Source organism: Empidonax traillii, unplaced genomic scaffold (genome assembly GCF_003031625.1).
Source record: "Empidonax traillii isolate 1590-97213 ecotype Southwest subspecies unplaced genomic scaffold, ASM303162v1 scaffold593:size397357, whole genome shotgun sequence".
Taxonomy (NCBI): domain Eukaryota; kingdom Metazoa; phylum Chordata; class Aves; order Passeriformes; family Tyrannidae; genus Empidonax; species Empidonax traillii.
In genome coordinates this window covers 216065-239805 of record NW_020955786.1, presented here as the reverse complement: position 1 = coordinate 239805, position 23741 = coordinate 216065, and the positions used below count along the sequence as shown (strand labels likewise).

Sequence of the window (23741 nt, the reverse complement as noted above, 5' to 3'; positions counted from 1 at the left end):
GTCTTACTGGGATACTGCTACCTATCCTGAGGCTCTCATTTGACAGATTTTAAAGTATAATGATCTAAAATTCATATGTTGCAGTGCTTGGTAACTGGGTTATGATTTTCTGGATTAAAAACAAGGTAAGACAAATTCTGGCTTGAAGTGCTTCAATGCTTTTGATTGCTGCTCTGATGTCTATATTCCTGTTGGTCATTTTTTGTGGCCATATCTCTTACTATATACATTTTGGCTTTGTATTTTTTGATTAAAAAGCAATAGACAGATACATAAGCCTGATTTAGGTTTGTGTAAAGCTAATACAATATCATTTTGTTTTCTTTGGTACTGATACTGTGCTCTTCTCCTCCTCCCCCCAGGGGAAAAACCAAGCTGGAATAACTCCAACTAATGTTCTTAATGAGTGACATTATGACAGTAATGCCGAGCTGTGTATAAGAGCAGAGATGGTGGTTGTGTCTGCAGTTGGATGATAGGATTTGGCTTCAGAAATGTGCTGGAAATGTGACTTACATGGAATCACAGAGTAATTAAGATTGGAAGGGACTCGAGTTCAGCTGGTCCAATCCTGTGCTCAAAGCAGTTCTCACGAAATCTGGTTTATAGAATAATTGTAGAACAGTGGGGTCAGACAGAGCTCTGGAGATCCTCTAATCTAACTTCATACTCCAGGCAGGGTCAGCCACAGCAGAGTGCCCAGGATCTCATCCAGATGAGTCTGGAGCACCTTCACGGAGGATGCTCCGTAGCCTTCCTGAGCAGCGTGCATCACCGTTTGATCACCCCTGTGGCTTTAAAACAAAGGCAGGTAGTATGTGGCTGCAATTTCCTATTCTGACCCGTGTCAGTTGCTGTGGAACTGTGGTCACAGCTGTGTGCAGGTCATGGGAGGCCGCAGTTTGAGCTTTTACATTCACAGGACTGTCTCATAAACCATACCACGAGCAGTTGCTGTTGTTGGAATTGAGATGAACTAATGAGGGAATGGATACAGGTAGAAATAACCACATACATACCTGTAACACCTGCATGAGAGTGATGTGAGGGAGGGGATGTTTCTGAGAACGGAAACTAGTAGGAGGGGAGTGTGTGCTGCCTAAACAGTTACTTGTAGTAAAAGGAGTGCTTTTCAAGTTGCATCCTGAAATTTAAAGAATTAAAATATTACACAAGTTTCTGGAAAATCTAGGATTTGAAATGATTGGGAAAAAAAAATCAAATCTGAGGTAAAGTTGATCTTTAAATAAAGACAAGACAAATACTTTCAATTTACATGTTAAAATTGATACTCTAAATTTGGGATCTTTAGGTCCTAATAATACTCACGTTGGTCAGTATAATAGAGAAATGACTTGAAACAAACACAGAGTGCAAGCTATCTGTGCTTCTGTTTGGCAACATCGCTTACTGGTTGGGGGAAACATGGCTTGCCACTTTATTTTTTTAGCTTTTCTGTTCTGTTGTGATTTTGGTATGTTTTACTGTACTGGCCTGGAGTAGTGATCTGTGAAATGCTATTGCAGCTCTTTGGAGTTTGTGATCCTACGTGGTTTCACTGCCAGCTGGAAAGCAAAATGGAAAGAAGCAGAACAGACAAGCATCCCAAACTCTGAAACACAGTTTTCCCACGCCTTAGAGATCAGGAAGCCAGAAGGCTTTGCTTGGCTGCTGGCTGATACTGTTACCAGGGTGTTTGAGTGGTACTCTTCAGCTGGAGTAACTTGACCTGAGATCATTTGAGATGGATTGCATTTGGGTCTTACACTCTGATTTGTTTTGTCTTATTTCTGAGTGTCAACCTTCTGCCTTTCATGGAGAACATGGTTCACTAGGCCTGTGTCATAAACACTTCTGGAAATACTCAGATTTAACTGGGTCTGTAATCCAGTATTTAATTTATGCATACTGTCCTTGATTAGGACTTTTCTGGAAGGGAGATCTAACACTTGTGTATTGAGTAGCAGTACCACCAAAAAGGTTTTATGACCCTGGGAGATCAGAGAGCTGTCTGATGTGTGAGGCTTGAACTTGAGAGGCCATTCTGGAAAAGTGTTTTTGTGGTGGTTTTTGTTGTTGTTGTTTGTTTGTTTTGTTTTTGTTGTTGTTGTTGTTTTGGTTTTTTTTTTTTGAGAGAGCAGTGCTCAGAAGTCAGAGCAAAAATGTCTCTTGCAGAAAAATTCTTCAGGAAAACTACAAATTAGGGGCAGTTTTAGATACATGCAGTATCCGTGTGTTCAAAATATAGCCACTAATCTTTGGAATTTGAGAGCAGGAAGCAGTGGAAATTGTATTTCATAAGGTGGCATCCAGTGGAGTGACATGTGGTTGTGGAAGCACAGGGAGAATTGTGTGGAATGGTTAAACAGCCTAGCTATTATTAAAAAGTATATGTATATATTTAGTCCTAGTTCTTCCTCTCAAGGTTGTTATTCTTGCCGTAAGGATGACTTCTGCTGTTCAGACAGTTGGTATGTACTATTATTGTAGAGACTTTATACTTCTAGAATGATAGAAATAAAATTAAGTTCATCTTATTAACTTACAGTGTTGAAAATTCTGTATTTTTTTAAACTTGGATTGCACATTGTTACATGAAGAGCAGCTTTAATTATGGGGGTTTTCCAAATACAAACTTTTCATGAGGTAGGCTGTTGAATATAGGTGAATATTTGGGAGGAGTGGAACTCTTGATAGAGCTTGGAACCCATACAATATACGAAATAGGTGGAGAAAAAATTGCAATGAGTACTGCTTTACTTCTGGGAGCTTAGTACATTTGTTTCTAAGGTGGTTTTTTTTGTTTCAGTAGATGGTTGATGTCACCTCTGTGGATGTACATTCAGACAGAAGATGAGACTAAAGACTGGCTTCTCAGCTTCAGTGATTGTGTGAACATTTTTTTTTTACAAAATACCAGTAAAGAGTTCTTTAGTGGCTGTTTCCTCCTCCATTTAACACGGCTGTGTAAAATAGATAATCAAATAGCAGTGGGTGCATGTTGTTTGTCTCTGTGGCAGTCCCTGAGCTGCCCTGTCTGATCTCTCTTGAGTCTTTTCTCAAAAATACATTCAGGGAAAGAGTCTTTCTCCATGGAGGGAGCAATGATCAAGTAAGAAACCAAGATACAGGCTGTTTGCAAAGTCTAGGACAGAGATACCACTGTGGTGAGCGTGAGGAGTGTGAGTAGCAGTGTGCAGTTTGCTGGGGTCATCCTGCCTCGGTACCCTCCTCCTTGGAGGCTACACTTGCTCTAGGAGTTGGCTGCCAGTATTGGAAATAGCTAAATTAACGAAGGTTCTCTGTAGAGTAGCTTTGCTTCCTAGCATATGTGTTAGAAAGACCATATCAGACAAAACTCTCCTTTCAGTTGATAAAATCAGTCTGATAATAGGATTCTGACCTCATTGCACTAATTGCAGAGGAACAACTGTTAAAAAATCGGTCCCCCAGTCAGCTGAAGGCTACTGTGATAAGACAATTGGAGGGAATCTATTGGAATTTAAGGTGGCTGTAGTTTAACTAGGCAAGGACAAAGGTGAGTATCTGTAGGAAGTCATCTTGCTCAGTGTTGGAAACAGCAGGGTGCTCCAGCTGAGATCTGAAAGATGCTGTGTATGGGGAAATGACCTCTTCATTCCTTACTCTAGGCTGACTGGGGAAGATTCGGTTTTCTTTTCTATACTTCCTCAGGAAGTCGTGTTTTTGGATATTGATGTGGATTGTGATGGTTTTTCCTAAGTGAATGACAAATATCACCCACTAGATACCCAACAAACTGCAGAAATTGTCACAGTTGCAAATTCTAATTGTTTTGATAAGCAAGCAATTATTCCTCTAGTAAGTCCCTCTAGACTTGCAAACAAACACTGGGAAACTAATATGGCTTGGATTTCCAGAGTGAGTAGGAGTTTTGGCCTTACTCTGAGCTGTTCCTCCAGGTGTAGAAGTGTAAAGGAAGTTCCTCACCTCAGGAACCTTGCATTATTGTAAGTATGAAGTAGCTTTCCAAATGTGAACTAAACTGTCTTCTCAAGCCTGTGCGTGGCTCCCTCGCTGCTGCTAGTAACATCCTTTCCAGCTACAGTAAACTAAGCAGTGCTATTTGCAGCGTGACTGCATTGCTCAAACTGGTAGCCAGCAAGGTGTTGGGTGTTTTTTTTTTTTTTTTTTTCCTTCGGGATGCTTGAAGGAAAAATCCCGATGCGTAATTACAGAATTAATCTTTTGGAGAAGTTCAGTCTTCTGTATGTGCACACGTACCCAGAGCATGTGTGAAGGTAAAAGTTGTATGAGCAAAGGTATGTTTTTTAAAAAGAAAAATGAAAAGCCCAACCCTTGAGAAGCAGGAAAGAAATGTGTTGAGAAGAGGAGTGAAAAATGTTTGTTGTTGTTTGAAGGACCCTTGTAAGCCCACAAAGAAAGCTTTCTGAGAAGATACTTACTTTGGTATGTTAATTTCTCAGAGCAATTCCAAAGGTGAAAGAGTTGAACAAGATTTGATGCTTCCAAGATTCTGAGCAAATCATAAGTTGCATTTCTTCCTTATTGATTAATTGCAACATCATATATGATATTATCCTTTAAATAATAATTGAAAAAAACAACCCACAAACACATCCACTTGCCATATGCAGAGCTGGCAATACTACTAATTGTCTCTAAAGAAACTCCTTGTTTTAATAAAATGAATATTTTTTTCATCACTCAAGTCATGATAATATTATTCTTTCTTTTCTTCTTGTTCTTAATATGTGTAGAGGTGCATTGGTAATATAGACTTAATACCTAGAGTTTGTAAAGTTCAAAGGCTGTCAGTTGTCCACTTGAATTTCAAAGATACTTAAGGGCCTCTGTTAAATTACTCTAACTCTAGACTGTGGCATCTTAGTATTTTCCTATATTCCTGGTTTCTGGGGTGTTAGGCTTATTTCCCCTAAATCAGTGGTGGATAGCAGGCTTGGCACCATCAATCAGCAGGCCTGGTACTGTCACTGCAGACCTACACTGTCTGCCTCCACCCCTTAGTTACAAGCAGTGTTTGCCATTTTTGGAGACTTGGGAATTAAGTTCTTACAAGATTCCTGAAATTCAAATGTCATGTGAAAATATAGAGTACTTTGAGTATGGTCTAGGAGCAGTATCACAAAATGGACCTCAACTGATGGTAGCATATGCTAGTTCTTCAGTTACAGTGTTTAGTAGGGTGAATACCTTCACAGGTCTTCATCAAACCTTTTTGGGTCTTTTGTGAGTGAATGCAGTTTTTTACAGATCAGAAACTAACTCATGTAAGCAGTTTGTGTCAGAGCCAACACTCACCTCCGGCTGCCTTTGAACTGTTTCCACTGTTCCTGACTGGACTGTTTGGGCACGCAGAAGGAATAGAAATAACATATTACTTGCTTTGCTGTCTAACTAATGGATATATGATGTTTCTGAGTCTTGTGAATTCGATAGGAATGTATTAGTAAAATCTAGAGGAGGTGTTAGCAGTAGATGAATAAAGGAGATAGTGTGAGCAAGAAAATGGAGAAGAACAAAGTGGAAAGACTGAGCTGCTACAGAAGGGAGAAGGACATTAAAAGTGGCAGACCTGGCTGGACTGGGCAGTGGACACCGTGTCCAGGTTTAGAAAGGCTGGTGAGTTTGTGAGGCTGATGTTTTCAAGGTTTGTCTCGGGGTTTTTGTGAAGTAGTAAGTCTTCTCACAGTTCTCAGAAGCATGTTCCGTAGGTTGGTTGCGTTTTCTTAGTCACGACCTAGCTGTTTTTTGTTACCTTCTGCTGCTCCAACTCTGGGTTTGCCAGTTCTCCCAGATCCAGTGGGAGCAGTGCTTAAGTGGTTAAACTGGGTTTTATCAGTCCTTGCCATATCCAGAGCCAGTTGGTGTGTTTGCACCGAGCTCCAGCAGCGAGGCACTTTGGAGCTCAGAGCCATGGAAACCAGGTACCTTGTCGGCCAAGTAGCTCAGACTGTGCTCCGAGGGGGCCTCCGACTGCCAGCGAGGGTTGTACCTGCAGGGCACTGCCAGGACAAGTGCAGTGAATGAGCCAGGCGGATTAACTTCTTTGCTGGCAATTGCAGGTAGAAATGAGGCAGCCTATTTCAATTATAATGTGAAGGTCCGCTTTTGCAGTCCTTTTTTGAATTCCTGTATCATCTTTTACTAGACAGGAGCTACTTAAAACCTTTTGCTTCAGAAGTTTACTTGCAGAGATAATTCTTCACTTGTTGACGAGATGTTTAGCCTGAGAAGCTCTTGCCAAAACTAAGACAGAATGGGAACATCAGAAATAAGGAAGAAAATCAGTATTCGTTGACTGTTTAGCAAGCAAAACATTCTTTTTTGTTTTCAAAGGTGGCTTTGTGTGTGTAAATGGTTACTGTTTCGGTATATATCTGATCTGCTTTTAAAAAGCTGGAGGGAAATAAACTAATTCTGGGTTATAGTTGAATCAATTCGTAATGCGAAGGAGTAATGTTTGTTACTGAATCAAGGGGAAATAAAGCTGTTTGAATGAAATATATCCCAATTAAGTCACACAGCAGTTTCAAGAGAAGTAAACACTGAAAGAGAAATGAGCAGTAATGTAGCACATTCTAACCCTTGAAATTAGAGCACAAAATGTGGAGGAAGAAAAAACCAGAGCTTTTTGGGATCAGGAGGAGAACTTGTTTTTTAAACCCAGCTGCAAATTCTGATGTTCTGAAACTGGATGAAATTTTCAGAGGTATTGATTGCGAGAATAAACACTTCTACTACTGTTCCCTGATACAGTACAGGACTGGATTAAAAGTTGGGAGTACCTTTTGTTGTAGTGACTGAGTTGCTGTAAGTGAAACAAATTGAGAGCAAAGTAGATTTTCAAAAACCAACACTGCCATATTACAGAGGTGTCTGCGTTCTGATTGTTCTTTAAGTAGCGGATTGCTTGTGAGAGGAGAGGGTATGAAGTAAACGACTGGGCACTCCCTCTGGAAAGGTAGAACATGTAGCAGCAGGATGTTCGCTTTGCATTTCCTGCTGCCTTCCTGCCTCTTTTCAGGCCTTTGACTCTGCCAGGTTTTCCTCCCTCATGCTATCTTCCCCTTTCCAAATGTTTGCTAGTTGTTCCACACTAAGTAACGCTGTTTTAAGCAGAAATGCAGGTATGTAAATATTGCCATAATGTTACTATTTAATCTAGTTACCTTAGAGAGGACCTTGTTATTTCTGCAGTGCTGCTACGTACCAGAGAAATTAGCCTACGTTAAACTGTGCAGTCCATTAAATGTGACCTGTATGCATAATACAGTAGCACAGGTACTGTAATCTATAGCTGGCTGCTCACGAATTAGTGGTAATCTGCATGCAGCTAGAACAAGCAAAAGGAGAATGTAAGTATATAAGTTAGAATATAAATACAACTGTTTGGACTTGCTGCATTTCCTGTACACTTAATGAGCAACCAAGAGAACCCACATCACAAATGCTTCTTCAAGTGCCTCCTTTTAAACTTCTTTATGGCTTCAAGCTCAGTAATCTGTGTTGCCTGTTCTTCCCCCTGCCCCCATCTACGAAGCACAGGAAATTCAGATGTGACATATAAAGACAGGAAATGTGTAATGAATGAACCAGCCCTACGTCTTCTGTAGCTATTCTATATGAATATTAATGTTGCTTTTGAGTGTGACTTTCTGTTTGTGGTATTATACAGCTATTGACAGTGAAATGTAATCTTTGGGACTTTTTCTTTATCCTTAGAGCACAACAATGGAAGAAACAGCTATATGGGAACAACACACTGTGACTCTTCACAGGGTAAGTTCATACAATTGGTTGTGTGTGCCTAATGCAGGATACTGGTAATTTTTGAAAACAATAGGAAAAAGCCAGATGTCAGGAAGTAAAAGAAAAGGAAACTGTCATATTCCTTTGTTTAAATTTAGAAGTGTTGTAAAAGCTTCACGTGATTGGAGCCCTGTTTGTTTGTTGGGTTTCAGAGATAAGCCTGCCTATGAATAACCACATCAGGAATAAAGTTTGTATTACATCTGTACGTAACTGAAAGGAGGCAAAAATCTACATGCTTATTAATGATTGTACTGTAACTGTGTTTAAAAGTTTTAAAACTTTATTTGCAGGGACATAAAACAATGTAGTTGTGTGTAAATGTGTTCAAAACTGTCTTGCTTGCCACTTCCTTCAATCAGTGATAGACAAAGGAATGTGTACTTGGAATCAGCAGTAGAACTGTTTTTGCTTTTAGATTGACAATTCTCTTATTTGAGTTACTCTTAAATGAAATTGAACTCTGATGGAGCTATTGTAGCTGTACAAAGAGTCAATAAGGAAAGAATTGCTTAGGGAAAGTCAGAACAGGGTGGGATGCCATTTCTGGCAGCAGGTTAATGTTAAAGCAGCCATGGAATTATGGTCCAAATAGCTATATTCATTTCAAAAACAGGTAGATGTGAAAGTGTTTTCTCAAGGGAGCAAGTTATGTCATTTGCCTTCAGTTCTCAAGGCATTTTAAAATTGTAGCTTTGGTGGGATGAATGGACCTTGGAGAAAAAAATCCGTATGCGTAGGTCCTAATGGGTTAGGAACCGGAGATTTTGTGTTTGGCTGCACTTGCACTAGTCACAAGTTCTACTTGTAGTACTGATGTCAAAGTTGTTCATAATTTTGATTATGATCTTTTGCATGCCAAAGTTCTGCCAACTGTACTGGTGTAACTGTCTTGTTAGCTGAGTAAGTATCTCTTCTTTAGGTGTTGAAAGCTGATGATGTGTACTTTTTGCAGCCCTTTTTTGGATTCCTGTGTCATCTTTTACTGAACAGGAGCTATAATAACTTTGATAGCATTAATTTAGCCAATTAAAAGCAAACAAAGAATGATTTCCACGTGCCAGGTGGCAAAACCAGAACCTTTTATTCTTATATTAAATTGGTGCTTCGAATTTCTCCTTGGCAGTGGGAAGAGGCTTTACTGGTCAATTCCAGCACTACTGTCAAAAGACTCGTTAGAAACTTTTTGGGGGATAAAGGGCTTCAATTTCTAACTAAGAGTTTTTGTTCCATTTCTTTACCATCCTTACGAGTTCCCGGGCTGGATTGCTACTTAGCTCTTAAGGGATTAAGCCAGTTTCAAGTTCAGTTAAAGCCTATCAGATAGCTACAGTTCCTTTCATTGAGAGATCTTCTGGTTTTATATACTTAAGTGTAAAGGACTTGAGGAAGGAAACATGCACTTTATGTATTGTGTGGGTTTGTCCATGCTTAGAACTCAGTTCTTTCCCCCAAAGAAATGAACCTCCCTTTCTGCCTCTCCCATGCTGCCTTGCTGAGGGAGAGCAAACTAGTACAGTGCGCTTTTTTTGTGTTATTTCTGCAACATCTGACTGGTGGTTGATGTGACAGATTTTGTTTTTCAAATGCCTTTTTTCATTAAGATACATATTGGTATCTTGTATAATCTGTAGGGATCACCATCTTGCTATTTCCAGACACATCTAGGAGCTAGATTTAGTTTTCTGAGTGTAGTTCTGTTTATCATTTATCTCTCCAGATGATAGTAGGCAGCAGGATAAAATGAAAAATAGGTGGACTGATTTTTACTGAAAAGTTTCTTATATAAGCTCTTAAATTTTCAGAAGGATTTAGGGTTTGATTTGAACTCTTTTAATTGGGAGTGTTTCTAAAGACTTTTGTTATCATATTAGAAACCCTTGATCTGACTTGTGGCTTTTTTTGACTGCTGCCTGTATATGAGACTGCATCGTTTCAGGGCTTCTGTAAAAGAAAATTAAAAGTGCGAAATTAGTCATCTTAATATTGGTTATCTGATTGGCAAATCTACTTTATAAAAATAGTGTGTCAAGCAGCAAAGATGTACAAAGATAAAGTGTTTCTGCTGACCTTAGCCTGACTGTATTTCTTACTATGAGAGGAGAACTATGAGAATTTCTTTGTTTATGGTATAAGAAAATATAGAGAATATCTAAATAAAGCTTGACATAAATGTCTTTGTTATTATCTCTCTTCTCCCTTTCCTTCCCCACTCAAATACAGTGCAAGCTAAATCCTGTTCATGGAAAACTGAAAGATGAAGCAGTGGCTTCAGAAAGGAGAAATACTACTGTTTCGAAAGGGCTTTTTGTAACATATTTTTGTAGGCTATTATATGCTCTCTTTGACTAGTTAAAAAGTAAAACTCAAAGTAAACCTCAACTCTGGTCATAAGTGGTCATTAATATCCTTTAGACTGTCCTCCTGCACGGCACCAGGTTTCACGTAGTCCTTGAATCCCAACCATGATTTCTTGTTGATGTAGCTGGAATATATCTTTAAAAGATGTCCAGTCTTTCTCTAATGAATTAAAATGGATGTAAAAGAAGCAGTAAGGTGTACCTTCCCCACTCCCCTGCACTTAGCCCAACTTCCTTCTTGGCAACAGTATGTGCTACCTGCTCAAATCAATTCTTGAACAGTGAATCTCCAAATCTGTTCTAATACTGTGTGTTCCTATTTACTGCCTCTATTCACTGCTTACAGGCAAAATCTGGAGCATCTTTTTATGACCTCTGTGTTAGGGGGAAATAGGAAACGGGGATTTTTTTGAGCAGTAATTAATGTCCAAAAAACTGAATGTCATGTGTCTCGCAGCCAAATACAGACTGCCATGTTGCTTCTGCCGTCACTGTAAGGTTATGAAACTCCTTGCTAAAGCTGGGTCATGTTGGTTGAAAAGTCTGAAAAAGAAAAGGCTATGTCTGCCAGGGTGAAGTGTATGCTTTGTGGAGGGGTGGAATAGACTGAAACCTGATCTCTTCCACCCAGTGATTTTATTTTACGTAGTTAAAAATTTTAGAAGAAATTACTGAGCAAAATACAGCATTTAAATGATAATATCCTCAAAATGTTTTCTGGGCAGTGATGAAAGAACTGGATCGTTTGCAGATCGGTTATATTTAGAAAGCCTTTTTCCCACCCTGCTGCTTCCAGGCAGAAGTGTAACCATCACTGCTGTATCTTGAAATAACTAACAGGGAGTAACTTTTCAGAGGCATTGACCTTGCTGTAGTGGCAGGTCACCCTAGAGGGAAAAGATTGAAGCAAATTATTTTTGTTAAGATGCAGATGATTTGCAAGTGCTGACAAGGTTTTGATGTATTTAATGGTACAAGTGATCTTGCTATTATTCGTAAGAACTGAGCCTGCAGTCATACTCCTGTGTGCTGCAGTCCTGTCAGTTCCTGAGCTAAGTGAGGTCAGGCTGGGTAAGTACCATCATGTGAAACCTCAAAGATGTTGCAGGAAGTGATAGGGGTTTGAGTCAGTATCACAGCACAGTGATATGGCATCTTGTGCTTACTGAAGATTGAGGTCTTACTGATGACCACCTGAGGTGCAGGCCTTAAAAGTGCAAACTGGAACTCAGTGTCTTGGAAGAGATTGGTAGTTAGTCTGAAACTCTCTGCCTTCTGAAAGTTCATTTTTAATCTGTCTCCTGTTATTGAATTGCATAGCAGTGATTGGTTCACTGATCTTGCTTTCTTTCAAAGACTTGTATTCATCTGATAGGACCTTTCAGTGTTGACAGAGGAATGCAAATTGTGACCAGTAAATACTGGGAAGTAAAAATATTTCTTTTGTTACATTATAGGCCCCTGGATTTGGATTTGGTATCGCAATATCTGGAGGGAGAGATAATCCTCACTTTCAGAGTGGTGAGACATCAATAGTTATTTCTGATGTGCTGAAAGGAGGCCCAGCAGAAGGACTGCTACAGTAAGTGCCAAACTATACCTGGGTTCTGACTTGGGAGCATTCATCTTTGTTGGTAGTTGCTTAACCTCCTAATTGTTTTGCTCTCGAGATACTTATCTGTAACTGTGTAGTAGGTTTGTAATACAGGTAGTTCATTCAGGGACACCTATTCCCTAATATTTTCTTCTGTTTATACTGTGCATTGTGATGTTTTTCATTTAGAGAAAATGACCGCGTTGCAATGGTTAATGGAGTTTCAATGGATAATGTCGAGCATGCGTTTGCTGTTCAACAGCTGAGGAAAAGTGGGAAGAATGCCAAAATTGTAAGTGAATGACTTGAAGATTTAAGATTCCATAGTTATAGAGCAAAAGTGAAGTGGTGTAATATCTGCTGTGAAATACAGGTGTGATGGAACAGACCTGAATAATACCTGTGTGATGCTTCAGATTTAAGTGATGATCATGGCATGTTTATCAAGGGAGTCATGCAAAATGTTTTTTAAAATGTGAGTGATGATGTTTGCACAGTGTGGCACTGGATACTTCAGGTTCCTTTTCTTTACTATGGTAAAGTTCTTCTCAGATTACTGAATTGTGGGAAATAAGCTTTGTTTAATATTTGTTCACTTTCTTAGATGCACTTTTACCGAGTTTTTCAAAGGCTAGTATATGCTAAGGGACTTCACAAACTGTTCAGGCACTAATATGGTTCTTTTTATGCTCAGTAAACAGTTTGCCAAATAGAGTATAATTACCTTAATTCCTATAATTTTGTAGATTTATTCTAAGTGGTTGGTTTTTGAACTTTGCAAAACAGAACAGGTCATCACCAAAGGGTAGTAATCCAGCCTTCTGTAGAAGTTTGGGGTTTGTTACAAAAAATAAAGAATGTTTAGAAATTTCTTAATTCATGGAAACAGATTTCTAAGGCTTGTAGAAAAGCTTTTTTGCTGACAGATTTTTAGTGCTCTAGCGAGCTTTAGTGCAGTTGAAGAACACGTGTGATGTGCATTTGTAGATTGGCAGCGGTTCTTTAAAGCTTGCAGAAGGCAGTGTGTGGCAATCTGTGCAGGGCTCTCAGTATTGTAAGTGTTCAGTGTGCTGATTTATGTAAGGAAAAGTAATTCATGGAAATGTTAGGGTAGAACTTTGTTCAGTTCTGTAATACATGGCAAAGCACTGAAGAGGGCTGGGTCATTTTCTGGAAACAGCTGTCTGCCTTAGTGCAAACCACCTTTGATTCTCCACCGTGTCTTGCGTTTCTTTGGAAGATTGGGAGCCTTCAAAGTTGAGGAGAATTACTGTCAATAACACACTGAGGATACACTAGATTACATGTTAAGCAAGAGAGGTTCTTAGCAGTGCCTGTAACTGATGAGTGGGTTAAAGCAGGGAGAGGGCATTCAAATATGCAGCTCTGAAGACAGATCGTGTTGTGCTACAATGTCTGATTCTTATCCTTTTGCTGCTTTTGCATAAGTGCAAAAAAAAAAAGAAACTAAAACAACTGCAAAACCAACTCTAATCTTTATAGGTAAGTCTCCTGTATTAATTGGATATAACTTTATAACTTTATAATGAGGATGCAACAATCAGAGCGTTCACAAATAGATCTGTATGTTTTGAGCTTAGCTTGGCTTTTGACATTTAGTGACACCATCAGCATTACACAGCCAGAGGCTGATATCTGTCGTTGGGTTGCAGACTATCCGAAGGATGAAGAAAATTCAGATTCCAGTGACTCGACCAGACCCTGAACCAGTGTCTGAGAATGAGGACGATAGCTACGATGAAGAAATCCGTGATCCAAGGAGCAGCCGTGGTGGTCCAAGTGCCAGCAGAAGGCACGAGAAGAGCTGGGTACGAGATCGGAGTGCCAGCAGGGAGAGAAGCTTGTCACCAAGGTCAGACAGGAGGTCCGTCACTTCCAGTCAGCCTGCAAAACCCACCAAAGTAACCCTGGTGAAATCCAGGAAAAATGAAGGTAACTTATGTTATTCTCTTGCTAAAACGTTGGCTGGTTTTTAAATGCCAACTACTTCAGTCAGTGCTGTGTTCAGGGTTTCATGGGCTGAGTAAACAGTGCTCTTGCCAGTTTGTTTGCCCATTTTACCAGTAGCTAACTGGAAACTTAAAAACTACTGGTTCTATTTCTGGTGGTATTTTTCATGTTCCAAAAGATGTGTCCTTAATTAAGGGTAAAGTATTATATAGTATAAACAAATCCCAGCTGTGCAGCTGGTAGTCAGCAGCTGTATACCTACACTTTAGCTGAATCTTCAATGGTTGTCTTGCTTGAAAGAGGAAAAATCGTAAGTAGTGCCTAAATTAAACTATTGAACAACAGCTCTGATTAGAGGCAGAGTTAGAAAAAGAGACTGATATAAGGGTAAATGTGTAACATAATTCCACTACAGCCCTTAGTGTGCCAAGTTCACTCTCCTCTTCGTGTTTCCTGTATTAATGTTGTATAAAGCAGTGTTACAAAACTCCAGATACCTCCCTCTCTTCTTTTTTTTTTTTTTTTCCCCTACTTTAACTTCATCAGTTTTCTGTTTTGTTTTTTTATTCTCTTATATAAAGAGTATGGTCTGCGGTTGGCAAGTCACATATTTGTGAAAGAAATATCACAGGATAGCCTGGCAGCAAGAGATGGCAATATTCAGGAAGGAGATGTTGTACTGAAGGTACAGTATATGGGTGTCTGTTCAAAGGCAAAACTTATTGATATAACTCTTAAAATTGACTATGTCAATATCAGAATTATTGTTAGATGATGTGTAATTTTTTTTATTAAATTATTTTGAAGATCAATACATTAAAGCATAAATCAACCTCTCTTAGGAAAGGAAAATTACTTAGCCTTGTGGTATTATTCCCTAGGACATATTCAGATAAATAATGCCCACTCTAAATACATATTAAAAAATACTTGGAAGAGTACAAGACTTTGGCCCAACGTGCTTGCTTGTACAGTATAATGGTGTGGAACTGTGCTATTGCACAACGCTAAGACTTGCCTTCAGGTTAATACCCAGGGATTTTTGTGTTTCACCCCATCCCTGGCAGTGTCCAGGGCAGGTGGCTTTAAGCAACGTGGTCTCATGGAAGGTGTCCCTGTCCATAGCAGGGGACTTGGAACTGGATGGTCTTTAAGGTCCCTTCCAGCCCAGGCCATTCTATGATTTTTAATTCATACTAACAATTTTTATTTCAATACATTGTTGTGAATGTGTCAGGTGAAGGAAAACATACTATTCCTTACTCTGAGTATAGCAGTGCTGACTCAAAAAACATATCTAACCTTTAAAAGTTTTGTATTAGTGGTAGAAGCTTTGTCTTTGAAAGATGAAAATAATTTTTTAGATTATATGGTGGATGAGCCAAACAGTCTTCCATTGGTAATTTGATAAATATCTCTAACTATTTCTAAATATCATCAGACAAAACACCACTGTCTTAGTTGGAGATTTGCTGGGGGTTTTTTTAGTAAATTTATATCTGTTTTTTTTCTTGCTCTATTCTAGATAAATGGCACAGTGACAGAAAATATGTCCTTAGCAGATGCCAAAACACTAATAGAAAGGTCAAAAGGCAAGTTGAAGATGGTTGTTCAACGAGATGAACGAGCCACACTGTTGAATGTCCCTGATCTTTCTGACAGTATTCATTCTGCTAATGCTTCAGAAAGAGATGGTGAGTATAAAAACTTAATTTCTAAAGAGAAAAGAATTCCCCGTGTTGTCAAGATGTGAAATACCTAAGTGGGATGAGAGAGTGGGGGGGAGAAGAGTTAGGAGTGAGGCTGTCATGTGGGTAAATTTTTGTCTGAATGTGATTGAAATCCACACCTTCAAAAACAGTGGAGGAAAAGATACAGTCCTTATTCTTGTGATTGTTCTTTCAGGAATATTAAGTTTAGGGTTTTTTGTAATAATAAGCATAGATTTAACATCTTCATAAAAATTCTCTGCAAAAGCTTATTCCCATTTGAGCAGGTCACACCACCATTTAAATTACAATCATTTCATGAAAAAACAACTTTTATTTAACAGACATCTCAGAAATTCAGTCGCTGGCATCAGATCATTCCAACCGATCACATGACAGGCCTCGCCGCAGTCGTTCACGATCTCCTGACCAGAGGTCAGAGCCTTCAGACCATTCCAGACATTCTCCACAGCAGCCCAGCAACGGCAGGTGATGGCAGCATTGTATTATTTTTAAATCAAATATTTAATGTGACATGTAAGTTGTAGGAGTGCTTGGATTTGTGTGATTTAACAAATGTGGTGCAGAACTCTGAAGGTAACAATACGACGTTTGTCAAGAGATGCAGCTGGTAATGATCTAATTTTTTTTAGACGAGGAGAAATAGAACTTTCTTCAGTGTTATACCTGTTTAAAATGTGATTTAGAGCATGGTTCTATGAAAGATAATGTAAGTTTGATAATGATATGTTATTGAATAATATGCAGTTATATTGTTGTTTCAGAAAGCAGTTGGCTGCAAGGAGATTTGAGATAACCTGTATTACAATTCCTATTGAATGTTCAGCCTGGGTAAACTTGTTGAAAACTTACTTTGCTTAGGCATAGGATTTTTATTTTCCTCACTAGCCTTCTTTAAAAGTTATGTTTCTGAATACATTTAATCCCTACAAAATAAGGTGTATTGCACAGTAGAATTAGCTTTTACGGTGTAGTTTTTAATATTTGAACTTGGTAATGGGACATTGATGATAATTCTTTAGTAGGTAAGTCTAATTTTATACAAGTTCAGAGAGAAGTAATGTACTGTGTGGTTTGGAATTTCTTGTCCTGCCATGTGAAACTTGAGTCTTGAATAACAAATCTGTCCTGTTTTGCATTTCCACAGTTTGGAAATAGACAATTTGTTGAAATAGTTTCAGTATTGGAGTTCAGATCCTACGAGATACTTGTAAGAGAAGTTTACTTTGAGTGCTCATGATGGAGCGGAAGTTAGAATTGTCTATGCAGATTCCAAATTCAGAGCCTCTACTTGAAGATTTTTAGATGCTGTTCAAAAACTCTGAAAAAAAAAAAATTGCAGCTGACTGTTTCATAAAATCAAGATATGCTTGATAGCTTATTGATAACGTCTGGTTTGCTGAAGGGGAAAATAACACTTATACCGTCAAGGCTTTTAGAATCTTTTAAGGGTTAATGAAACTGCAGGACAGATCATACCTGCATGTAGACCTGCTTGTGGTTATGACTTACAGGTGTTTTTGCTTCTCTTCTGTGTATATTGTTTGGAAAGACACAAGGCATGAAAACTTGTTGTCAAGTAGGAACTCCATATTAGTGGGGAGAACTTAAAAGCAGGGAGGGTGCCAGAGGCAGGGGTTTGATTGTGAAGGTTGTGAGATCTGTCATATTTAAAACCTGTATGTCATGACTTGCATTTCCAGTGCAACCTGAAAAGACTTGTGGAGGGAGGAACAAAGCAACAAAAAAATTAACAAAACTCTATGACTGACTTAGCCTAGTGTTGGTGCTTTCCTGTCCTATTGCAGTGGTTTAGGTAGATGGTCACTTCCTCCTTTTAGACCACACTGTTGCAAGAATTAAATCCTTCCCAAGAAGGAACTTTGAAGTTATCTCAACTCTGAATGCATCCGCTCTATCCTACGAACCAGAGCTACTTTGGCATGGCTTGATTTCCTGTTTGACATGTCCCTTTCAAGATCAGAAAATCTGGGCCCTGAGCCACATAAAGAAAAACACGTTGAGAGCAACTTCTCTTTGTAGTGGTTGTTTGTGCAAGTTCAAATCTACTGTACAATCAAATTAGTTGTCTCTACTTAATTTTTTAAAAATTAGGTGGAAAATCTGAAGGAAGAAAAAGGCTTGAGAACAAACTGAGGAAGAAATGTGCAAAAAGTCTTCCAGCTGAGCTTAAGAAGACATTAAAATATGTATTGAAGATAATGAGTCTTTATTTAGACCCTGTTCTGCCAAGTGTTTGTCTATGTTAACAAGAAGGGAAATTCCAGGGGAATCCTCTTAGTCCTTTCATACAAGCTTAACTATAGACCGACAACTTGTGGGTGTGCGCTAGAGTACAGAAATCTGCCAACAGACTTTCTTCAGTACTGCTTTGGCATGACAGATTGGTCCTGTCCATTTTCAAAACAAACTGAAAAACTGGAATATAGGACAAAAATCAGCCCTATTATGGATATCTTTAGAAAGATGCCACTTGATTGTTGCTCTTCTTTAAGCAGTTCAAGATGTACTAAAAACACATTTGGGAAGCGCCTGCCAATTCATATTTTTCATAACTTTCTCTCTACTAACATTCTGTGTGTTCAGGTAATCCCATTTTATTCTGCAGTAATAGCTAACAGTGGAAGGCACTAATGTGTAACTGACTGCATTTTGTTATTTAAAAGTGCTGCTGTTAAGCTTACTTTAAAAAAAGATGGCAAGGGGAGGAAGTGAGGTAAAAGGGGCCCTGACACAGCACAGATGCTAAACAATAGTGTCACAGGGCACATAGTGAGCAGCACTTTTGTCTCCTGGGAAGTGTAGCTGTCAGTTTTTAACAAGTTTCCATCTCCTAGAACCAGTGGCAGCATAAAGTTGTTTCCTGTATCATCCTGCAGTGTGAAATATTCAGTGCTTACTGGACAATTTAAGCAAAGTCAAGAAAAAAATCTGATGTTTCCTTTTTGTTCTATTACAATTGCATTTCTATTAGCTTTTTCCCACTGAAACTTTCATGTCTTAGGTAGAGTAGACCTGACCTTTGGCAGGCATTTGAGTTGGCAGGGTGTATTTGCCTACACACACAGCAGTAGCCCAGTTTAGGAACCTATTGCTTCAGCTACTTACCTGACTCTATTTTGGGCTATGCTCACAGTGTCTATATTGTAGTTAGGTATTTACACTCTTGATGTGTGCAGGTGTAAAAGCATTATAAAACTACACTGGGTTGGACTATGTGAAGAGGAAATGTAAAATTAATTTTGTCTGTGTAGTAACTGCATTATTTTTGGCCTTATTTTTAAAAGAAGACAGATGCTACAGTTTTGGAATAGTGCTTCTTTAAAATGTTAGGAGATGCTTGGAAACAGGTAGAGAGGGCTCGTGGGGAATTTACTGTAATATCTCATTAACTAGTGCTCATTACCCAGAAATCTTTGGGGAGTGGAGTTAGTTGTAGCTTACACTACTACAGGATGTCTTTGTTTCTAGAATGCTTAGCATTCATTTTGATAGCTGAACGTAGGTGTCTGGTTTTAACGGGCTGGGAGCTATTTTTGAGGGAGTGAGGAGTCCAGTCACGTTTCAGTCTAGTGCTGAAAGTAAAATACAAATCTTTTAGCTTGTGCACCCAAACTGAAAATCTGAAAGAGGAATAAGAAAACTTTTATCAGTGATGTTTAGGAATGAAGTAGAAGGATAAATGCTTACTTTTAATTTTGTTACACATAATAGTTTTAACATCATTTTAATGAACTCTAGAAGCCCAAAAAAGGAAGTTTATCTGGATAAGGGCATAAATAAAGGATTTTTAAAATTAAGCTGCTGTGTTTACAATGCAAGGGGTACTTTTTCTAGATTGTTGTGGTGCTTGGAGTATTTTTCTGTATTCTGTTTTGTTTAGCTGCCTTCAGGCACACAGTTTTAAAAGTGGCAGAGGAATGCACTGAGAAGTTGTAGCCTGAATAGCTAAACTTTGTTCCTTACATTTTAAACTTCATATTGCTTCAGGAAAGCACCTTCTGCTTGTATTTCAGTTTTTGCAATTTCTTTTATTCTTTCTTGCACATCTTGGATGAGTAGACTTGCTGGAATCTGTTTTGTGAAGTCATACTTCACACTCTTGAAGTATCATTTCTGATTGGGATAACCAGTCTTAGCTTTGTATAATGTTTTTTTTTGATGCTTTTGAGCTTTATGGACAGTGATGCTCATTATTGCCTAGTAGCACCATCTAGCTGTTGGTAATGCAGAATTCTCCTTTTTTTCCTCAGCACAGACCTCTCCTTTTTGACAGCAGATGGTCTTGTACCTTCTGACCAAGCCACTGTTATCTTTGAGGAAATACCTTTTTTCCCCTTCTTGGCAATTAAATCTGATATTATATAAAAGCTGGGATTTGAGTCTGTCTTCTCTCATATTCTTTATATCCATGCTTATTTGCCAACTCCTATTTTAACATGTCTTAAGTGCCTTTGCTCTACGCTGTAAGCATGTATAGGAAATGCATAAGAAGCAGCAAGTTCTCACTAAAATGCATGGATGACTGAGCGTATGAGAAGCACTATTGCCTTGTAATAGATGGATTGAAGGCCTCATCCTCTCTGAAAAGTTGAGAAGTCAGGGACGTGTTTGCATTATAGTTTTTATCTTTGCAAAGCCCTGCCAAGACCCATCCCAGGAGCACTTGTGTTCCAGGGCAGCAGATACACCAAGAGGCAGATAAATTAACTTGTTCACAGCAAAGCCTAAGAGTTAAGTCTAAAAATCCATGATTTCCACGGGAAGGGGTGAGAAAAAGATCATTGTTACTGCTCTTCTTCCCTTTGCTTCTCAGTTCCTTGTATAGCTTTCAGTATACAGCACTTATGTGCTTGAAGCAGAGAGCAGAGTTTGTGTCGCCATGTGCTGCTGCTTTCTAAATAACCACATCTAGAGAAGTCTAAGATGGGATCAGGGGCAAAACTCTTGGATTTAGAAATGATAAAGATTTTTAATAATGTGATAGTTTAAGAACAAAACTTTATTAGATAGTAATGGCAATTCTTTGCCCTCAACTTTATGAAATAAAGTATTTATTCTTTAGGCCTAGTATATTAAGATCATAGAAACAGTTCTGTATGCAGAGTGAAATATTTTTTTCCAATATAGTCTTCGAAGCAGAGAAGATGAGAGAGTAACTAAACCAGGAGCTGTCTCTACACCTGTAAAGAATGCAGATGATACTTCTAAAACTGTGGAAGAAGTGACAGTGGAGAGAACTGAAAAACACACTCCACCACTACCAGGTAAAAATATTTTAATATATTAATCATGCTGTTGTTGAGAAAGGATGACAGGTAAAGATTTTATTTGTGGAATGATTTCTAACGTCTTAGAACAAGTCCTAATTATTTTTATTTCTGAATATGAACAGTCTTTTTAACCATAATCCCATTTATATTTTAAAAGTTATGGTCCTGAAAACAAGTCAAATTTCAGTGTTTAGAGTTGTAGTTATAGTGATGCTTGTGAAAAGCTTTGTACTGGTTTCTCAAGCAAGGTTAAAAACTCTCATTTCTGAATGTTTAGCAGTAAACTTCGTTTTATGGGTTACTGTAAGCAGACTTTATAACAAGGATGTACAGTCATGGACCAGGAAGGCAGTACATCTAATAAAATCAGAACAAAATCTCATTCCTTTTTCCCAAAAGGGAAGGATAAGCTAAGTGGCAGCAAATAAAAGCCAGATGGTGTATCAAAGAAAAAACCTAAGATTATAACAGTGACAGGACAGTGTTCCAGGCAGGCTGACTTGCAAGATTTTTGTTTACAGAATGAGGCACTTCAGTGAAATTACAAGTAGAGAAAAAGAAGCTGTGCAGATGGCTTAGAGGGAGCAGTTTTTGAAAGGCTGAGTACAATGAGAAAAGGCACATTCAAGCTTGAAAATATTTGAGGACTTAAGGGATAAGCAGTGACACTCCTGCATGTAGCATTCAGTACATTAGTGAAGAACCGAAAGAGTTACAATGTTGATAGACTCTTAAAGTTCTTAAGAATAAGAACACATTTTCTGATACAGCAGCCATTGCTGGAAGAATTGTCATAGGAGGTGACATTTTACAGTGGTGTTATGAAGATATGTAAATGAAGTAAGTTTCTATTTGCTGGGATAGAGAAAGGATGTGGTAGTGAGATGAGAAAGATGAATTCTGTGTTTCTGTAAGATACTGAAGGTTAATAATTGGTGTAATACAAATCCAAACAGAATAGGAGAGCCTTAAGAGGGTTCTTAATCCAAAGTAATGTACTAATAACTGGTTTGAGGGACCAGCAAGCAAGTAATAAGTACTGTGGGGATTTTGTAGGTAGGTGGGGAAGGAGAAATATTCTATTTTTGAATGAATAGAATGTACATGGAAGTACTTAATTTGAGTGGAGGAGTTCTAGGGCCAGGACATAAAGGTAATATTTAATTAACAATCTTACAGAAAGTTATAGGGAAATTAGGATCTTTCAAAGACTGTAATGAAAATGTTAGAAAGGTCGTTGGCAGAATCTGTGACAGTTTACTGCTTAGACTAAGGGCAAGGGGAAGATGACTGTCCCAGCTGATTGTGTCAAGGAAGGGTAAAGGGAGAGTATTTGTTCAGAGGAATCATCAGAGGCTTAGTCTGAGAAAGGGTCATGAAAAACTTAAAGGGAAATGCTTCATTATGGTATGGTAAGGACCAAAATAATGTTTAGAAAAAGGCATTATTACCCAATTGTTGCCTGAAATTCCCAATTTCAGACTAGTCTGTTCAGTGATTTGAAAGGAAGATGGCACGGTTGTTGGTAAGATAAGAGGTATTAGACTCGTTTGAAGCCAGCCTTGTTTGAAATGAACTTTTTTCGAGTGTGCAGAGATCAACCTTAAATATAAATTCTTGTAATGTGACCAAGTGTGTAGCAGAGAAGAGCCCCTGTTCATGCTCATTACTGAGGGAAGCCTGCAGGGGCCGTTTCCTCACAGGGACTCCAGGGAATCTCTGCAGCAGAACCACAGTAAGTGCGTGGCCTTAGGAACCACCACCTGGACCAAAGTAAGCACTGGAATCTGTCAGCTTCAAGGCATTGTAGTTGGAGTGTTTGTGTTATTTTCATTTCAAAAATTCAATTCTTCAGGGAAAAGAACCAATGGAAAATAAAGAAGTTAGGTCAGATAAACTGAGGTTAGGAACAGAACTGTTGAAAGTTGTCTTGGGAGCAGGAAAGCTTCTAGTTCTTGTAGTTTTATGAATTTAGGCTACTTGATGAAATACAGAGGAAGTTTGGGGACTTTTACTGAAGTAATAATTAGACAAGAAATCACACTGCTTTGAATGGCATGATAAGAGTGTCTTCTGTTGTTGTAAATTTCTAGAATTTCACTTTGTTGGATCTAGGCAGGATAGAGGAAGGCTACTGAGGAAGTCATGAACTAAGTTAAATTTTCTGATCTTTAAATGACTGAATGGACATTGGAAATGTTTTGATATTTTAATAGAACCAAAGCCAGTGTACGCACAAGGAGGTCAGCCAGATGTGGATTTACCAGTCAGTCCATCTGATGGTCCTTTACCCAACTCAACTCATGAAGATGGAATGCTTCGGTAATGTAACTCTAAATAAACTATTCAAACTGCCTGGTCCTTGAGCAAACCAAACTTGTATCCAAAGTGGTGAATAACCCATATACATAGTCTGCTGTCAAGTCCAACATGCTGTCCTGATACTTCTGGTCAGAAATATTAAGATGAAGGCTTTAGATTTATTCCCGAGCCTTATTGGCACTTAGATTGTGTAATATACCATTTTAAAGTCTAGTAATTTGTATGGAAATGAGCTGTTTGAACAATCAACAGGTGAAAAGAATTTGCAGTTTTTGTCTCTCCTTGAGCACCCTCACCCTGCTTCCCTGTCCCCATCTCCAGAGAGAGGAGAGATACTATTTATATAGCATATACTTTACCTTTCATAATAATTGAAAAGAACTGAGTAAAGGTCACTCCAGAAATGTGCAGTTTCCTGACATGGAAATGGGTCTACTTCAACTGGGATCTCCTTTATGGGCATTAGTGCACATGAGAGTAGATTCTAGTTCGGTTTCATCTCAAATTCATATTAATCTCTTCAGAGCCAAAATAGAGGCCTACACCAGCACGACTTTTTAAGAGGAAGAACATTTTTGGAAGAGAGTGTCAGTGTCTCACTTAAATCACTCTATGAATTTAAGACAAACAAACCCCA

At 38.6% G+C, this 23741-nt stretch overlaps 1 protein-coding gene across 9 annotated transcripts in view; it reads left to right on the top strand.

Moving 5' to 3' along the window:
• The window catches only part of TJP1 (tight junction protein 1), a 158583-nt gene that overhangs the window by 109788 nt on the left and 25054 nt on the right, over positions 1-23741 (top strand). For all 9 annotated transcript variants that reach the window (XM_027898347.1, XM_027898346.1, XM_027898345.1 and 6 more), the window contains 9 exons: positions 7747-7803; positions 11651-11775; positions 11977-12079; positions 13461-13740; positions 14340-14443; positions 15284-15452; positions 15812-15956; positions 20640-20776; positions 22999-23104. In XM_027898347.1, the coding sequence (XP_027754148.1) occupies positions 7747-7803; positions 11651-11775; positions 11977-12079; positions 13461-13740; positions 14340-14443; positions 15284-15452; positions 15812-15956; positions 20640-20776; positions 22999-23104 (1226 nt within the window). The remainder of the gene's footprint in view (positions 1-7746; positions 7804-11650; positions 11776-11976; positions 12080-13460; positions 13741-14339; positions 14444-15283; positions 15453-15811; positions 15957-20639; positions 20777-22998; positions 23105-23741) is intronic.